Below are 16,586 nucleotides of genomic sequence, written 5' to 3'. Positions count from 1 at the left end.
TCCATATCCATATACTGTTTTGTTGTTTTTTATATGTAATTTTGTGCTTCCCCCCAGCATACTAGAATATTTACTCCATGTCTGGAATTTATGGACATCCCATAAGATTTTGGTATACTGTATTACATGATTGATATAATGTTGTTTTTTTCCTACAAAACCACTTTAAAGTCATAGATGTGTGATATGATGTGTTTATCATTTTTTTTCTAAAACTCTAGATGTGTCTTTAGATTTGCACATCTTCTATGTAAACAGCATGGTAGGCATTAATATCCTCATGCTGCAGGCGAGGAAACAGCCCCAGAGAGACTAAGAGTAGTCAGATGCAGAGAGCATCTTCTCTGATGATCGTTCCAGAGGGCGGTGAGCAGCAGATGGGATGGAGTTAAATCCTGGCTCCACTGTTTACTGGCTGTGTAATCTCAGCCTGTTACGTAACATTTAAAATGAAGTAACATTTAAAATTCCAGTTTGTCCATTGGTGACGTATGGACAGTAATCAGACGAACCTCACAGAGAAGTTGTGAATATTAAATGAAATAATCCATGTAAGGTACCTGACAGGTAGTAAGTACTCCACAAAGACAAGTATTATTATTAAGTGAATATCCTTATAAGCGCAGCACCATCAGGCCATACTGGGCCGTTCGTATTCATCTTAGTGACAGTTTTGAAAGAAACTGACCCAGCTTTCCAGAAACTTCATGTCATCTGGAAAGCTGTAGCTTTTCCATTCTGTCTGGTGGTGACAGTGGGCATTGTTCAATTTTGGGCAGAGCCCATTGTCACATCAGAAAGTCTCTGGGCAGAAGCATTCATATAATGGTTTGCAATTTCCAAAGGACTTTGACCCACATTAGCTCTCATTCAATTCTCAAAATGGCCCCATGAAAATGGTCTGGTTAAATCCATATCAGAGTGGAGGCCATGGATGTTCAGAGCCCCAAGATGGTGTTGAGTAAGGGGCCAGTCTGCTCTGTGAACTCCAGTCTCCTGGGTTCTAGTTCTGCTCTTTTTACTAGGCCATGTTCTCAACTACTTTTGAAATAATGTTGCTTGCTCATTGAGAATCTGATGAAAGCTAAGAATTTTTTTTTTTTTTTTTTTCTGAGAAGAGGTCTCACTCTGTCACCCAGGCTGGAGTACAGTGGGACAATCTTGGCTCACTGCGGCCTCAACCTCCTGGGCTCAAGCAGCCCTCCTGCCTCACCCCGCATGTAGATGTAGGACTACAGGTGTGTACCACTACACCCTACTAATTCTTGTATTTTTTGTAGAAATAGGGTTTCACCGTGTTGCCCAGGCTAGTGTCAAACTCCTGGGCTCACGTGACCTGCCCGCCTCAGCCTCCCAAAGTATTAGGATTTCAGGTGTGAGCCACCACGCCGGCCAAAAATGCATTTAAATGTGACCCCAAGTTTTCAAGCAATTTTTGGAGTTCACAGACTCCCTGGAAAATTATCAGTGATTCCCTCAGGAGTCCATAGATTCAGACCAAGATTTTCTGGTGTCAGTGTCATTTTCTGAAAGTGGTTCAGGTTGCAAACAGAAATTCAGGGTTGGTGGGGCTCATTCCCTCAAATCACTTCAAGAGGAAACTGCTAGGCCCCAGTGCTGCAGACCTGCTCATCCCTGCTGGACTGTAAGCTCCCTGGGGCCAGGACCTTGGATATCTCTTGGTTTAACACCACGTCCCCACTTAGCCCAAAGCCTGGCACACAGTAGGTGCATCACAGACACTAATGGATAAAGGAATGGATTTTAAATCTTCATCTTTCATTCTCCTTGATGGTTCCCATTTTAACTTTGCAAATGTCCCTCCTTTTAGCCACATCCCAGTGAGGCGGATCAGGAAGATGGCCAGTTCAAGAGCCTGTTCGAGAAACTGGCAGGGAAGGTGAGTAGAGGGCAGACATGGCTTCCCAGGCGGGCAGGAGGATGTTCAAGAATGCCCAGGTCACTTCAATCATTATTCCCTGAGGTCTCCAGGAGTAAAAAGGATGAGACTGCAGGTCTCAGGGGCCCCCAGCTTCTGTGTCCATCACCATCCTGTCTTAAGATGGAGGACCTTTTCTGCATCGCTGGGGAATTGGTCCTGAGGTCACTTACCTGGCTGCGTGGACTGACTCTTGAGAAAACAGAACAGCCAGATCTCCAGGTCCTGCCAAAAGGCTTTCTGTTTGCAAATTGGCCCTGTCAGATCGGGGTCTCTCACTAAAAAGCAGGGACGGCAAAACCTTTCCAAATCAAGATCCTTCAGTGGGGGATTGCCCAGCCGAAGTGGAAGGCAGCTCAGCTAGCCTGGCCTGGGATTGGGGTGCAGGACTGGCCCTGTTCCCTGTCACTCTCATGTAGCCCTGCCTGCCCTCTGGGAGCCCAGCGGCCTGAGGAATCCAAGCTTTGCCTGGATGTGAGTGTAACTTGGGCACTTGGAGCAGAGGAAGAAGCAGCCCCTGGTCCTTCTCCCCCACCCTAGCTTAAGTTCACTTTGGTAGCAGCCCTGTGGGGGCCATAAGTCAAAGATAGCCGGGACTTGAAATGTCAAAACTGGCCCCATAAATACAGTGAATGTGTTGCTCTTTGGAGGATAATAAAGTGTGTGAAAAGGACCCTGGAGTGGAAAAAACAATGGTCTCCACCCCCCAGGGAAGCTCAGGGCGACTTAAGGATAGAATAGAAGAAAAGGCATCAGAATCCCTTGCAGGAAATAAAACCTGAGAACAGTTCCTTTGCAAAGCCATTGAATAAAACCCTTGCAAAGATGAGCCAATTTATGTTTTAGATGGATTCACAGGTCGGTATTTTTGCTAACAAAACCTTGTTTCCTTAGCTGCCAAGGGGCCGTATTTTATTAAGAACATCAAGAAAGGTGAAAGGAAAGCTCGTATTTGCATAGTTTTTCATGCATCTTGTCTTGCTTTTCCGTCTGGCTATGTGGGTGGTATTGGTCACTCTCCTTGCTCTGCGGGTAAAGTGACCTGCACAGAGAGGTTGAGGAGCTGGCTGAGGACACAAGTCCTCATGAGAGATGAGGTCAAGGTCCAAATGAAGACCCTTGACATCCCATTTCTTTCCTGACAGGCTAATGGGGGTGGTCTTCTAGCCCCAGAAGCTTTTTAGAGGGGCCTCAGGTCTTTTTTTTTTTTTTTTTTTTTTTTTTGAGTTGGAGACTTGTTCTGTCAACCAGGCTGGAGTGCAGTGGTGCAATTTTCGCTCACTGCAATCTCTGCCTCCTGGGTTCAAGCGATTCTCGTGCCTCAGCCTCCTGAGTAGCTGGGATTACAGGCGCCTGCCACCACGCCCAGCTAATTTTCGTATTTTTAGTAGAGATAGGGTTTCACCATGTTGGCCAGGCTGGTCTTGAACTCCAGAGCTCAGGTGATCCGCCCGCCTCGGCAGGAGCCACACGCCCACCCCAGGTCCTCACGTCTTTTTATTGGGACTGACCACTCTGCTGGGTGAGGCCAGCTGTCCTCAGAGGAGACACTGCTTTGTGCAGCTCTTGCCTCTCTCACTTTCAGTAGAATTGCTGGAGCCTGGTTAGTGGGGGATGGGAAGATAGAAAATGACTCAGCTCCTGGCCAGGTGCGGTGGCCCATGCCTGTAATCCCAGCACTTTGGGAGGCCAAGGCGGGCAGATCACGAGGTCAAGAGATAGAGACCATCTTGGTCAACATGGTGAAACCCTGTCTCTACTAAAAATATAAAAATTAGCTGGGCATGGTGGTGTGTGCCTGTCGTCCCAGCTACAGGAGAGGCTGAGGCAGGAGAATTGCTTGAGCCCAGGAGACGGAGATTGTGGTGAGCTGAGATCGCGCCATTATGCTCCAGCCTAGGCAACAAGAGCAGAACTCCGTCTCAAAAAAAAGAAAGAAAATGACTCGGCTAAAGTCACATGATGAATAAGGGCTGAGTTCAGACTGGGACCCAGACCTCAGCCCAGCACCCCTTCTCTGCCTTTCATTGGTCATCCTGCCTGAGATCTGTCTTCCATCTGAGAGTAAGGAATGACTCTGCCCCTGGCTCAGATGCACACAGAATATCCAGTTCTCTCAATCTCTGCCCCCAGTTTGAGATGGGCTCCTGTGTGAAATACCAACTCCTATAAGCGCAGTGGGGAAAACTGGCACTTTGGGGTGAACCAACCTTAGGTTTGCAAATCCAGCTCTGCCTCTTGGTAGCTACAAACCACAAGCAATTACATCACATGAAAATGACAAATGACATCGTTGTATCTATGCGGTGTTCAGCAGTTTACAAAATCATGGCTTCCTTAGCCAAAAGTGGTTGCAGGATTGCTCTGAGGGTTTAAGGATCTTCCACACTGCCTGTGGCACATCTGTGTTAATCCTATCACTGCCGTTCCTATTACTTTGTCCCTGTTCAAGCAAGCCCTCTGAAAGGCAGCAGGAGCCTGGCACGGTGGCCTTCTGCCACGGTGTGTGCCACTCCTGGCACTAACACACCTCTGGCCAGGCTGCTGCGGTCCCCAGAGGAAGTGGAGAATTTGAGTTTTTAAAGATGTCACCTGCTTTTAAAATCACAGGGCCAGTGGACCTGGTGTCTGACTCTGAGGAAGTGCTGCATTAATTTACTGTCTTGAAACAGCTTGTCAGGCCTGACGTGATTTGCATTTGGGTTCCCCTTTCTAGGATTCTGAGATCACCGCCAATGCACTCAAGATGCTTTTGAATGAGGCATTTTCCAAGCGTAAGTTCCTCCTTGGGGTCTTTGAGAAAGTCTGTAGGAGATGCTGGGGCAGGGTGAGGGAGGGGCAGGCGGGCATTGGGCTGGGAGAACCACACGTGGGAGAAAGGGTTTGGTGCTGACCCCAGGGGTCCTGATTCAGTCCAGCAAGACAAGAGGGCAGCAGGAGAGGCAGGAGAGGGGTAGGTGAGGGTGGAGGTGAAGGCGGGGCTGGTGCTGGCGACCAGTCAGCCCCTGCAGGAACAAAGCCCCGTAGTGTCAAATGAAATTGCAGGCTGAGTCCCGGGAGAAAAAGAGCTGGGCTGGGATTGACTTAAGTGAAATTTTTTCACAAAATTAATAACTTGGATACCGTGGAAACCCCTGCAGATGAAAGATCATCTTGTTCTGTAGTTCATTTTGGGGGAAGGAGGGTGGAAGGGATGGTTCTGACTCTCCTAGACTATACTCAGTTCTCCATCTTCAGATTTTTGCAAGCCTCAGAGCTGTCAGAGGGTCAAACTTCACTCAGGAGGAATGATTTGCATCTCCCCTCTGAGCCACAGCCCCACAGGAGGCTGCAGGATGCTGGTTTCTCTGCGGGTCCAGGAATGGGCCAGGTTAAGTCTTCCAGCTAGTGATGGGCTCTCATTCATTCACTGCAGCAGGACTAGGCTTGAGAATGCAGGAAGCAGGGGCTTGGCCCAGGGGCTAAGTCATACCGTTCCTGGGGAAGAACCCAGCATTGAGCAGACGGACCCCCAGGGCTCAGATCACAGGCCCATCCCCTCTCCACACCACTCTTGCTCCTGCAGTTGTTGAAGAGTGGAGAGAAAGAGAGGGGGCTGCAGAGTCTTTGGCACCTGTCTTGGCTCCCAGGTGTAAGGAAGGTGAGGGTGGAGGCCAGGGATGGCTGGAGCTCCAGTGACATACCTGCAATTTAGTAAGGAAAGATAGCAGTTATCATTGAGCAGCTGTGTGTTGTGATTAAAAGCTCAGGCTGTGGAGCCAGCTGGCCTGCATTTAACTCCTAGCTCTGCTCCCTTGCTCCCTACTGTTTGTGACTTTGAGCAAATCATATAACCTCTCTGGGACTCAGTTTCCTGATCTATTAAATGGGTACAGTGCTAGCATCTCCCACATGGAGTTATTTTGGTGAGGAGGTATACAGTGCTTAGGGCAATACCTAGCCATATAAAGTTTGCTGTTTTATTGAGAACTTATCGTTTATCAAGCCTAGGCTAAAAGTTTCTTTCTATTATCTCAGTTAATGCCCAACCAGTCTCTGGGACAAGTATGGTCATTGTTGCTATTATGCTTATTTAAATTCCTCCTATGGAGGAGGAAATTAAAGCTCAGAGATATTAATTTGCTGACATCTGTGGCTTGTGGGGAGCCAAGCCAAGGTGCAGATGCTGTACTTTGATGCTGGTGCTCGTCTGTCCTGTCTCCCAGGGTACCAGGAGGCTCAGGGGTATCTGCCCACAAGCCTGCCATGACGCTCTGTCCTTTTGGCAGAGACCAAGTTTGGATCCATACTCTTGGATGGTATCTTTGGGTGTCTTCTGCTGTGGAGGTTTTTTCCCTTACCTTCAAATGATCATGATTCCCACTCCCCTTTTCCATTTGAATCTTTAGGAACAGACATAAAATTCGATGGATTCAACATCAACACTTGCAGGGAAATGATCAGTCTGTTGGATGTATCCTTTAAATGTTAGATTTTTTTTTTCACTTTCATCCTGTTTTTAAAGACTCTTCCACCTTTTCCAGTTGGAAGGAAGGGAAAGGTAAAAAACGAGAAGGGGAATGAGCAGGCATGGAGCATATGTCAGGGATTGTACTTGAAGCCTCAAAGGAAAAATGTATCATATTGTGGATGTGCTTCAAAAAGCTTAAGATGATCTCTGTTTCACAGGTGAAGAAACCGAGGTGTGCAGTGTTTAGGTGACTTGTTTAAAATCATGTAATCTGGAGGTAGCAAGCATGGGGCATTCGTGCACCTCCTTCTTCCATGCTCTGTTCATAGCTTCGATCTTCCTCCTCCCCTACATTCCCACCCGCCCCCACCCTCCACCCTCTACCGCTTCCCGCTTCCCCAGCTCTCCCCATCACTGTCCGATCTTTGCTTCAGGATCTTAACATGGCTTGTGGATAGCCACTACTGATAGTTTAGAATCATCGCATGAGATAAAACCTATTTGTTCTCTCTGATCTAATTTAACCCTAACTCGATATTGAAGAATGGTGTGTTAGGCTGTTTCAGCTGCTGTAACAGACCATAAACTGAGTGGCTTATAAACAATAGAAATTTATTTCTCACTGTTCTGGAGGCTGAGAAGTCCAAGATCAAGGTGCTGGTAGATTTTGTGGTGGATGAGGGCCAGCTTCCTAGTTTATAGATGGCATCTTCTTGCTGTAACTTCACATGGTAGAAGGGATGAGGGAGTTTCCTGGGGTTCCTTTTATAAGGGCACGAATTTCATTTATGAGGGTTCCACCCTCATGACCTAATTACCTCCCAAAGCCCCATCTCCTAATGACCTCACATGTGGATTGGGTTTTAGCATATGAATTTTGGGGGACAAAAACATTCAGTCTATAGCAAATGAGTGGTAGTTTTTGGGAAGAATGGAGAAGGTTAGGGCATTCTAGGTGGAAGGAACCTTCTAGGTGTGAAGGCACAGAGGGTGAATGGATAGCATCACTTCATTAGAGCTTTGCCTACAGCATGCCAGGTTGCCATTCATCACAGTGCTGATGGTGAAGGCGATTTCTTTAAAAATTGGAGCCTTGGAGGGTTCTTCTCAGTTCCTTGGGGCCTCATCCACGATGAGCTCTGTCTGTTCATCCATTATGATCTTTACTGTGCGTTCTTTCATTAACTGTGGGAAGGGAGGAAGGATTTTCCTTTGGGTGGGTGTCATGCAGAGTAGTTCCAGATGACAGAGCATGTGTGCCCACCTCTGTGTGGCTGATCTGCTATGGAGGGCTGATGCTATCTTTTGGCGTCTGAGCTTCAGGTGGCAACTTCCTGCATGAGGCTGGGGCTCTTTAGCGCTCGTGTCTTTTCTCTGTGCTTAACAATTTAATTTGTGGACCACAAGGAACTGTTAAATGTTGATTCTCTTTGCTACAAATAGTTCCTTGGTTTCTGAATTATTCTCATCAAACCCTGCCTGTTGACTTCAGTTTAGATTTGCGAGTTGCCTTGTAATCTACCCACTCATTATTCCCAGTGGTATTTCTGTCTCTCACAGTCCAAGAGGAGTGTGACTGTTTGCCATACTTCAGGAGTTTTTGTTCCACAGTTTAGGTGGTGTGGGGCAGTGGTTTTGAATCAGCAGTAATACCCATGGAGTCCTTAAAAAAATAACAGCTCTGTTGAGGTATTGTTTACATAACATACAATGTACCCATTTAAAGTAGATCAGTCAATGGCTTTTGCGTATTCAGAGTTGCGCAACCATCTTCACATAATTTAGAAATGATATCTAGCTGATGTGGCTATTGTTAGGACGAAATGAGATACGAGCATGTAGAGTACCTAGACCCGAGTGTTAGCTTCCTTTGCACACTGCTCTTCTGAGAGGTGTTAGTTGAATGATTAGTAAAGATTTGAAGGCTATGATGCATTCAGCACTCAGTGTGGAGCATAGATCCAAGAACACAGACTTTCTTAAAGGGTGAGGCTTACAAGACTTTTTGTTTGGCTAGTTAAAGGAGGTGAGAGTGATGGACTGTTTTAGAATTCTAATTATTTATTCAGAGATGGGGTCTCGTTATGCTTCCCAGGCTAAAGTGCAGTGGTTATGCACAGGCATGATCTGAGCTTACTGAAGCCTTGAACTCCTGGGCTCAAGTGATTCCCCCTGCCTCAGCCTCCTGAGTAGCTGGGGCTGTTTCAAAATTTTAACATTGGTGCTGTAACATACATACTGTTTATTGATTCGTTGTGATTGGTAAGAAAATTGTAGAGTCTCTAAGAGACTTAACTTTAGGAGTATAAGTGCAGTTCAAAACCAAATCCCTACTGACTAACACGAAATAGTGCTAAAACGAAATAGTTGTTGCACTTTGGGAGGCTGAGGTGGGCAGATCACTTGAGGTCAGGAGTTCAAGACCAGCCTGGCCAACATGGTGAAACCCCATCTCTACTAAAAAATATATATATGAAAAATTAGCCAGGTGTGGTGGTGGGTGCCTGTAATCCAAGCTTCTTGGGAGGCTGAGGCAGGAGAGCTGCTTAAACCCAAGGGGTAGAGGTTGCAGTGAGCCGAGATCATGCCACTGCACTCTAGCCTGGGCAACAGAGAGAGATTCTGTCTCAAAAAAAAAAAAAAAATTGAGGAGTGAATGTAAGTTGGACACAGGAAATCTCTCATGACACCTGCCTGTTTTGGCTATGTAGAGGCCTATGAGCAGATCCTGTGGCTTAGACTCCCAATCCCATGGTCCCTGGCTCCGATGGCTTTTCCCATAATGTTTTGACATTCCAACAAACTTAATTAGCTCAACAATCAGTCACAGAAAGGTAAATCTAGAAGTGAATTTACAGGTGATACAGCTCCACCCTGTAAATAAACTGGGATGATTAGGGTGTTCACGATATCACAGATTGGCCAGCTCGCGGCTTGCTCTTTGTTCCTAGCTCTGTGCCTGGCCTCAGAGGAGGGTCTTGGTGCGTGCGTGTTTGACTTTTTAATCTTTATTTGCACCCGTTGCCCACTGTCACCCTCACTGCTCTGCTTGCTGCAGACATGTAAGGTTCACTAAGGCCTTAAGGCACTCATGCAAGATCACAAGGAAAAGAAATCCATAAGGCATGTAAAATTTGGACTCGATCATGTTGGCCTTTAACGTGCCTAGAGCAATGGAACGGGCACTCTGGGGCCGGTGGAATTCAAGACGCTCTGGCTGAAGATTCAGAAGTATCTGGTAACTCTTCTCTTCCTCCTGGGCATCCTCGGGGCTCTGGTCCCTCTCCTCTGTTCTAATTCTCCCTTACACTTATTCCTGGTCTACTGTAGTCTGACCACATCCTTAATCATGGTCAAAACTATTGAGACCTGGGCACATTGTTCAGGACAGAGCAAGAAGGCAATGAGAGACTCTCATGCCAACCACTGCCCTGAAAGCCTGCTATTCAGACAGCAAAGGGGCCAGCACTGGCCAAGCTCTTAACCTTGCTCTGAATCCTTCTTGGGAGGAGTCAATAGGGTCTCTTTTTGAATGCGTCCCTGGCCTTTTGAGGAAGCAGTGTGGTGGTGGGAGATGGTTCTAGCAGGGGCCGTGAATGGTTGTTTTCTACTTGGGATTTCTTTCCTGCTTTAGGAGATCTATCGGGAAACTGATTATAACCACACGGGTACCATGGATGCCCACGAGATGAGGACAGCCCTTAGGAAGGCAGGTGAGAACACATCCTGTAGACAGTGTCTTAGGATCCAGGTGTGCACATTGTAAATATTTATTCGCATGATGATGATTGTTAATGATCATCATTTGTAGCTATCTTATATAGGATATCAAGGCAACAACAGAGCTTTGTTGAGTAGCTTCCCTGTCCAGGAAGGGGAGAATATTGCTGGATTCCATACAGCATAATACTTTAGAATTTTTCCAAGATCTCTGCCTGTTACTGGGAAGGTGACAGCAATTACAGAGGACGGGGCTATGGAGATGGACAGGAACTGGACAGACAGGCAGCGCCCTCACCTTCTCTGCTTTGACTTGCTGATGTGACCCATGGCTGAGTTGGTGCTGGTGCTAGTGCTAGCTCTGGAATGAGGGTGACCCTGATGTGGAGCAGCTACAAGGAGAGGGATGGATGGCAGACACCTTCTGGAATCCCCTGGAGAAGGCAGTCAGGCCTGGTTTGCAGATTGATACAGAACCACAAGGGGGACCCCACGATGTCAGCTCCTTGAGTATTTATGGGAGACAGTGCTGAGTCCTCCACTCCACCTGTGACCCAGGCCCCCTCTGCCCTCAGGTTTCACCCTCAACAGCCAGGTGCAGCAGACCATTGCCCTGCGGTATGCAAGCAGCAAGCTTGGCATCGACTTTGACAGCTTTGTGGCTTGTATGATCCGCCTGGAGACCCTCTTCAGTGAGTCATTCTGTCCTCCAACCCCATCCTATTAATCCCAAGGTGCAAGGCGGGCAGGGCCAAGGGGCCTTTAGAAACAGACATTGCCTTTAGGAGGCTGGGGGCCCAGAAAATAATAGACAGGGCTTCTGTAATGCTGGCACCTTGGGGGTGAGGGGCAGCTGAACCTGAAGGGGCTGAGGAAGTCCAGGTTGGCTAGACCCAGGACTGAGGCTGCCTGTTTTTGGAGATTACAAAGCTGCCATCCAGACTATCATGCAAATATAGTGTGCAGTCACTGGGCCAAGATGAATGCATTTCAGTAACATTCTTAGATGGCGTTTAGTGTCTGTCTATATTTGATTTTCAATATGAATCATATTGAGAACATGTGCCACCTTCCAGCAAAGAAATGGGGGGTGTTCTCTGGAAGGTGTTTTCCTGCCATCTTGGGCCTTGAGATTAGATATCTTATTAGGGAGGGATTTTTCCTTCCACTGAGGTTTCGTAGGTGTTATGTTCTAGTGGGTCAAGGTCAGTTAGCCAGAGACAAAGCTAAAGGACTGGATTACCCACAAGCAAGACAACCACCATCTGTTTGACAACACTGCACCCTGATAAAGTAATTGCACGTTTCTGATATAAAGCTTCTGAGGGTGGAGACACCAAAGGGACAATCTCTGCTGTCAATGGGGTTTGTCTGTTTCGACAGGGGCAACTGATCCCCCAAAAGCTCATTGTGTGATCTGGATCTAGCTTTTTGAGGTCCCTGGGGCTAGGTGGGGCCTGGAGGGAGGGGGTGTAGGGGAAAGGGGAGTTCCCCAGGTGGGGATGGGGTAGACAGGCAGCTCTCTGACTGTTTCAAAGTCCAGGAACAGCCTTATCTAATTTTATTCCTTCTCTGTTTGGCATTTTAGAACTATTCAGGCTTCTGGACAAAGACAAGGATGGCATGGTGCAGCTCTCTCTGGCTGAGGTAAATGGCCTGAGGTCTGATGAACTGCTGGTTGATGGTGCTCTGAAATTTTTGGACCATGGAGTTGCTGAGTGGCGCTTATTCCTATTGACTGTCTTAGCTCCATGTGAATACCAAGTGCGTTTTGTGGTAGGCATTGGTGGGAGGAAAGCAACTATTATGCAGTTTTCCAAACATTTTTGTTATTATCATTATCATTGTAAAGATAAAGCTACAGCTACATTTCAGATCATTTAAGAGATGCAAGCCCTTGTTAGTTTAAATGGAGTTGTGGATGGTGGGCGCCATATAAAGCGTCTGACTTCTAAGACCAGCTATCTTAGATGGACTTATGAAAAGACATAGGAAACAAAGATGAAATTGCCACAGGTAGAATGAAGATGCAAAATGAATGACTGTTTTTACTGTGTTCAAGTCACATAATGTTTTTGCAGAAAAAATCAAGAGTACTTCCCCTGTGGACACTGCAGCCCTGTATGACAGAGGCCTTTACTGGCCAGAGGGGACAGCAGGAAGTGTGGAGATGTCTCCAGGATCCAGGCGGGGGAGGCATTGGCCTTTGACTTGCTTCTGAGGCGGCAGAAGTAGAGGGCCAGGTTATTGCTGTCTGTGCCCAGTTGTGTGTGCCTATCCGCTTCCTTTTCTTTAAAGCGGGAATGCCAGTGACCTGTTTCCTGTAGTCCAGGAAAGGCCTTCCTAGAAATAGACCTGTGGATTCCTACAGATACCTGGACAACAGTGTGGAACCTAAAATGGAATGTGGTTGTGTTGTACATAAAACATAAAATACACACACACATATATATATATATATATATACACACACACAAATATACACATATAGGCATATATATATATACGCATATAAAAACAAATATATATAAAGGAAAAAATATATGCACATATATAGGAATCTATAGGAATATATATATACACAGACACATATTTATATATTGTGTGTATGTGTGTATGAATATATGTGCACAGATCTATTTTTGGAGCTTCCTTTGGGTCTAGAGCTTTTTTGAAGTCACATTTCTGTAGTGCCCTGGCTCAGGAGTTAGTGACTTAGCGAAGGCCTTCTTCGCTTCCCATGGTTGAGCAAGGCACTTACTGGAGAATGGAGATGAAAAGGTCATACTCATATGAGGCAGGAGAGCATCGATGGTGAAAGCACACCAGCTCCTGAGAAGCAAGAACTCAACCTTGTCTCTTTCCTTTGCAGTGGCTGTGCTGCGTGTTGGTCTGACCTGGGGTTTTGGACACAGTGACACTCTCTGCCCCACTGCTTGCCTCTTGTCACCCCTTCTCTACAATTTTGTGAACATTTATGCTCCAGTGGGATTCACTGGTTGTTCATATTGTTCTTGATTGTCGTAATTCCCTGAGTTCCTGGCCTGTCTCATCAGAGCAGGCTGGGGAGCCCTGGGTCTCTTTCAGCAGCACTGAGCTCTGAGCTGTGTAACCAACCCGGTGGGCCCAGTGGAGGGGAAGCAATCAATTAAAGCTGTGAGCCAGAATGGTTTCCGCCTTTCTCTGGCGATATGCTATCTGGGCTGAGTCCTGGGCTTTTTACGCTTTAGGAAACAAGATGTTCTCAGGAAATGGCACAATGCAAAACTGCTGAAAGATTAAAAAAAAAAGTGGGTTAATTTCTCAGAGGAGAGGCCTGCTGTGGACCAAAAGCTGCATCCGGAGGCCACCTTTGGGAAGGAGCCCAGGGGGATGCTGGGAGAACAGGGCTTTCTTCCTTATCTGCAGACAGGGGAGGCTGCTGGACTGTACTGAGGGGAATTCTTACCTGGCCAATAGCTAGAGGGGAAATACAGTTCGGGTTAGCTTTGCTCACAGGTGAACGCTGGCATCTTTGTTGTTGGTAAGAAAATAGATGCCACAGCCACGTGGCCTAAGGGAGGGATGGGGACAGGGCTGGTTGTTCTATGCAGGCTCTGTGTCTGCATAGCTGGTTGTTCTGTGCAGACATGAAATATCAAGGAGAATACACGCACGCACGCACGCATACACGCACGCACGCACGCACGTACGCACGAGCGTGCGCGCGCGTTGTCGCTGGATCAGCCTGATTGATTATGGATTGATTTTCCTCTTCTGGAAGTAGATCTAGATAAACGTTCCTCATAGGAATATGACTCCTAAATATGGCAAGCACAGGTGGCTTCAGTGCTGCCTTTGAATCTCCGGAGAGCCGGCGGGGACAATGGGGCAGGCACTTCACTGAAGAGAAGAGGTAAAGGCTCTGGGCTCCCATCCCTCAGGGAGGGGCTCTGCCATGCACCACTGGGGGGGGGGCTCTGTCGATATGATGGTGGAGAAAGAGATACAGTTGTTTTGGCAGCCTGTGGGTCCCAGAAGAAAAGGGGTCCTTCTTCGTCCAGTCAGGGATAGGAGGGAGGAGCTGTGCCAGGAGGACTCAGCAGGTGTGTGCCCGTTCACTCTAGGGCTGCGCGGAGAGGCCGTGCAGCCTGCTCCTGTGACCGGCTGATGTTATTCTCGTGCTCATTGACAAGCTGACCAGGTACAGGTCTTCACTCTACCCACTGTAGAGCACTAAAGCCAATTCTCCATAAATAGAAAGTGCTATGTTATAATCAACTTGCAACAGATAGTTTTATTTTGAAGCCCTGCAGAATTCAAGTACTTTAGGGCATAGTCTGGTAATAAATAAAATACTGTCTCATTACAAAACATCATTTGCTTTCAGGGGCCTGGGTCTAAGGTAAGGACTGTCCTGGGGACTCCTTACCAATACAGCCCAAGAAGCAGGTCAAAGATGCTAACACTACAGTTTCCCTCTCAAACCCCTGAGAGTCAGCCTTATGCTTCCTTCTCCTCTCAGATGAAGGCAGTGGGAGATGATGCTTTTAGTGATGTCCTTGTCCTTGCCCCTAGATGTGGCTGCATCTCAGGAGAGCTGTGTGTCCCCTGGAATCCACTGCTCCACGGCGCCTGCACTTCCCCTCTGGGAGCTGGCACCACACTTTATTGCATTAACATGCTGACTTGCCTGCCTTCCCCGCTCCAGGTGGATAGTCTGTGGATGCAGAGATGGAGTTTTCCTTGTTATCCCAAAGCCTAGAACAGTGCCTGGCGCAAAGTAGCCACTTAATGAATGTGAACTCTGTCCTTCCATTTGCTGAAGAGGAGGCTCTGTAGACTGTAGAGCAGGTGCCTCCCTGTGTTTTCCCAGCAGAGAGGATGTGTTTGTACTGGTCCCTCACAGATGACACAGCAGCCCCTGGCAGCAGAAGCCCCAGTGGGGACTGCCATTGATGTGCAGATTCATCAAAGCTGGGTCTCTGTTGGCAGGGAGCTGCTGAGGGTTGAAGGGCTGTGGAGCTCTGGGAGGACATGTGGCCCTGGCAGGGTCTCCTGCTGAGCGGGTCCTTCCCCCAGCTTCTCCTCACCCTGACAATGCCAGGAGCAGAGGAGGCCATGACTGCCTCCCATGTCATGGGGTCTTTGATTTGTGCAGAGAAGCCCAGGGAGCTCTAATTGCCCCGTGGGAGTGGGGGTGGGGTGAAGTCAGCCTGGAGAGACAGGCACCGGGGTGTTCCTCTTCCTCTGTTGCACTCCCACCCTCCCTAGCTTCAGAGCCAATTCATATCACCTCTAAAAGGCACAGTTTGTTTCCTTATTAGTAAATAGGAAGAAACACAAGACACTGTGCAAGTCCCAGACTTATCTAAGACCTTTTGGAACACGGAAGCTGACATTTCCGTGAGAGGCATTTTGGGCGTCCTGAATATTCTGGACGCCCAATTCCACCACAACAAGGCCATCTTCAGCGACCTCCATTCCCTGCTGAGAGTCATGGATTAGCTTGCTCCTCACATCCACCTGCCCAGGCAGGGCTTTTTGTAATTACGTGCAATCACAGAAGCAGTGGGGTTGGGAGAGCCAGGCAGACAGCCCATCCACTGGCAACAGGAGGCTCTTCCTGGCCAAGGTCCTGACAACAGCCATGTCTCAGCAGCCCGGCTTTGTGGGGTTATGCACCAGCGCCCATCACAACTGGCAGACAGGCTCCCCGCCCACCTGGGTGGTCTCTCTCTGGCTCATTGGCTGGCTCCTCTCACGTACCAGCTGTTCTTCTGAGTCAGGGCAGGCTCAGCCTGTCAGCTTCTCTGAAGTCCAGCATCTCTGCAGCTTTGGATGTTCTAGTTCCCTCTGAGCCCGACCCCTGTCATTGCTCCTAGCTCAGGTTCTGGGATGTGGCCATTCCACCACACCCTAGCTCACCGCTTCCCTACTCCCCTCTTAGTCTCCCGTCCATATCTTCCATCCATATGTTAACCGTTTCCTTCAATTTATGTGTGGGCCTGGCTGACCTTGAGAGTTTACATCCTTGATGGTGAACAACCAAGACGCCCACTGACCTCTCCACTTCAGAAAAGATAGCGTCAGAAAGGGCCCACTTAGAGGTGGACCCCTCTGCCACCTTTTCTTTTCTCCCACCCCTCTTTGTTTTTGACACAATCTCTTGATTTGTCACCCAGGCTGTAGTGTAGTGAGCGATCTCAGCTCACTGCAGTCTGTACCTCTTGGGCTCAAGCAATTCTCCTGCCCCAGCCTCCTGAATAGCTGGGACCACAGGCATGCACTACCACACCCAACTATTTTTTTGTATTTTTGGTAGAGACGGGGTTTCACCATGTTGCTCAGGCTGGTCTCGAACTCTGGAAGTCAATAAATCTACCCACCTCAGCCTCCCAAACTGCTGGGGTTACAGGCCTAAGCCACCATGCCTGGCATAGGTTATAAGTGGTGTGACGATGGAGGACATCTACGTGTTGCAATAAGTGCTATGAG

General features: G+C 47.9%; 1 protein-coding gene across 3 annotated transcripts in view; it reads left to right on the top strand.

Annotated features, from left to right (window-relative positions):
• The window catches only part of CAPN8 (calpain 8), an 82,876-nt gene extending 69,595 nt beyond the window's left edge, over nucleotides 1-13,281 (top strand). For 2 of the 3 annotated variants that reach the window (XM_037737720.1, XM_017526385.2), the window contains exons 14-21: nucleotides 1,832-1,900; nucleotides 4,656-4,713; nucleotides 6,328-6,392; nucleotides 9,559-9,627; nucleotides 10,024-10,102; nucleotides 10,685-10,801; nucleotides 11,698-11,756; nucleotides 12,982-13,281. In XM_037737720.1, coding sequence (XP_037593648.1) covers nucleotides 1,832-1,900; nucleotides 4,656-4,713; nucleotides 6,328-6,392; nucleotides 9,559-9,627; nucleotides 10,024-10,102; nucleotides 10,685-10,801; nucleotides 11,698-11,756; nucleotides 12,982-13,005 — 540 coding nt within the window. In that variant the 3' untranslated portion in view covers nucleotides 13,006-13,281. Of the gene's footprint in view, nucleotides 1-1,831; nucleotides 1,901-4,655; nucleotides 4,714-6,327; nucleotides 6,393-9,487; nucleotides 9,628-10,023; nucleotides 10,103-10,684; nucleotides 10,802-11,697; nucleotides 11,757-12,981 lie in introns of those variants that run through there. The other variant, XR_001824465.2, reaches the window with a different exon arrangement.
• The last annotated feature ends 3,305 nt before the right edge of the window (nucleotides 13,282-16,586 follow it).

This window comes from Cebus imitator, unplaced genomic scaffold (assembly GCF_001604975.1).
Source record: "Cebus imitator isolate Cc_AM_T3 unplaced genomic scaffold, Cebus_imitator-1.0 Scaffold42, whole genome shotgun sequence".
Classification (NCBI taxonomy): Eukaryota; Metazoa; Chordata; class Mammalia; order Primates; family Cebidae; genus Cebus; species Cebus imitator.
Note: the sequence above shows the minus strand (reverse complement) of the source record. Positions and strands in the feature narration are given on the sequence as shown.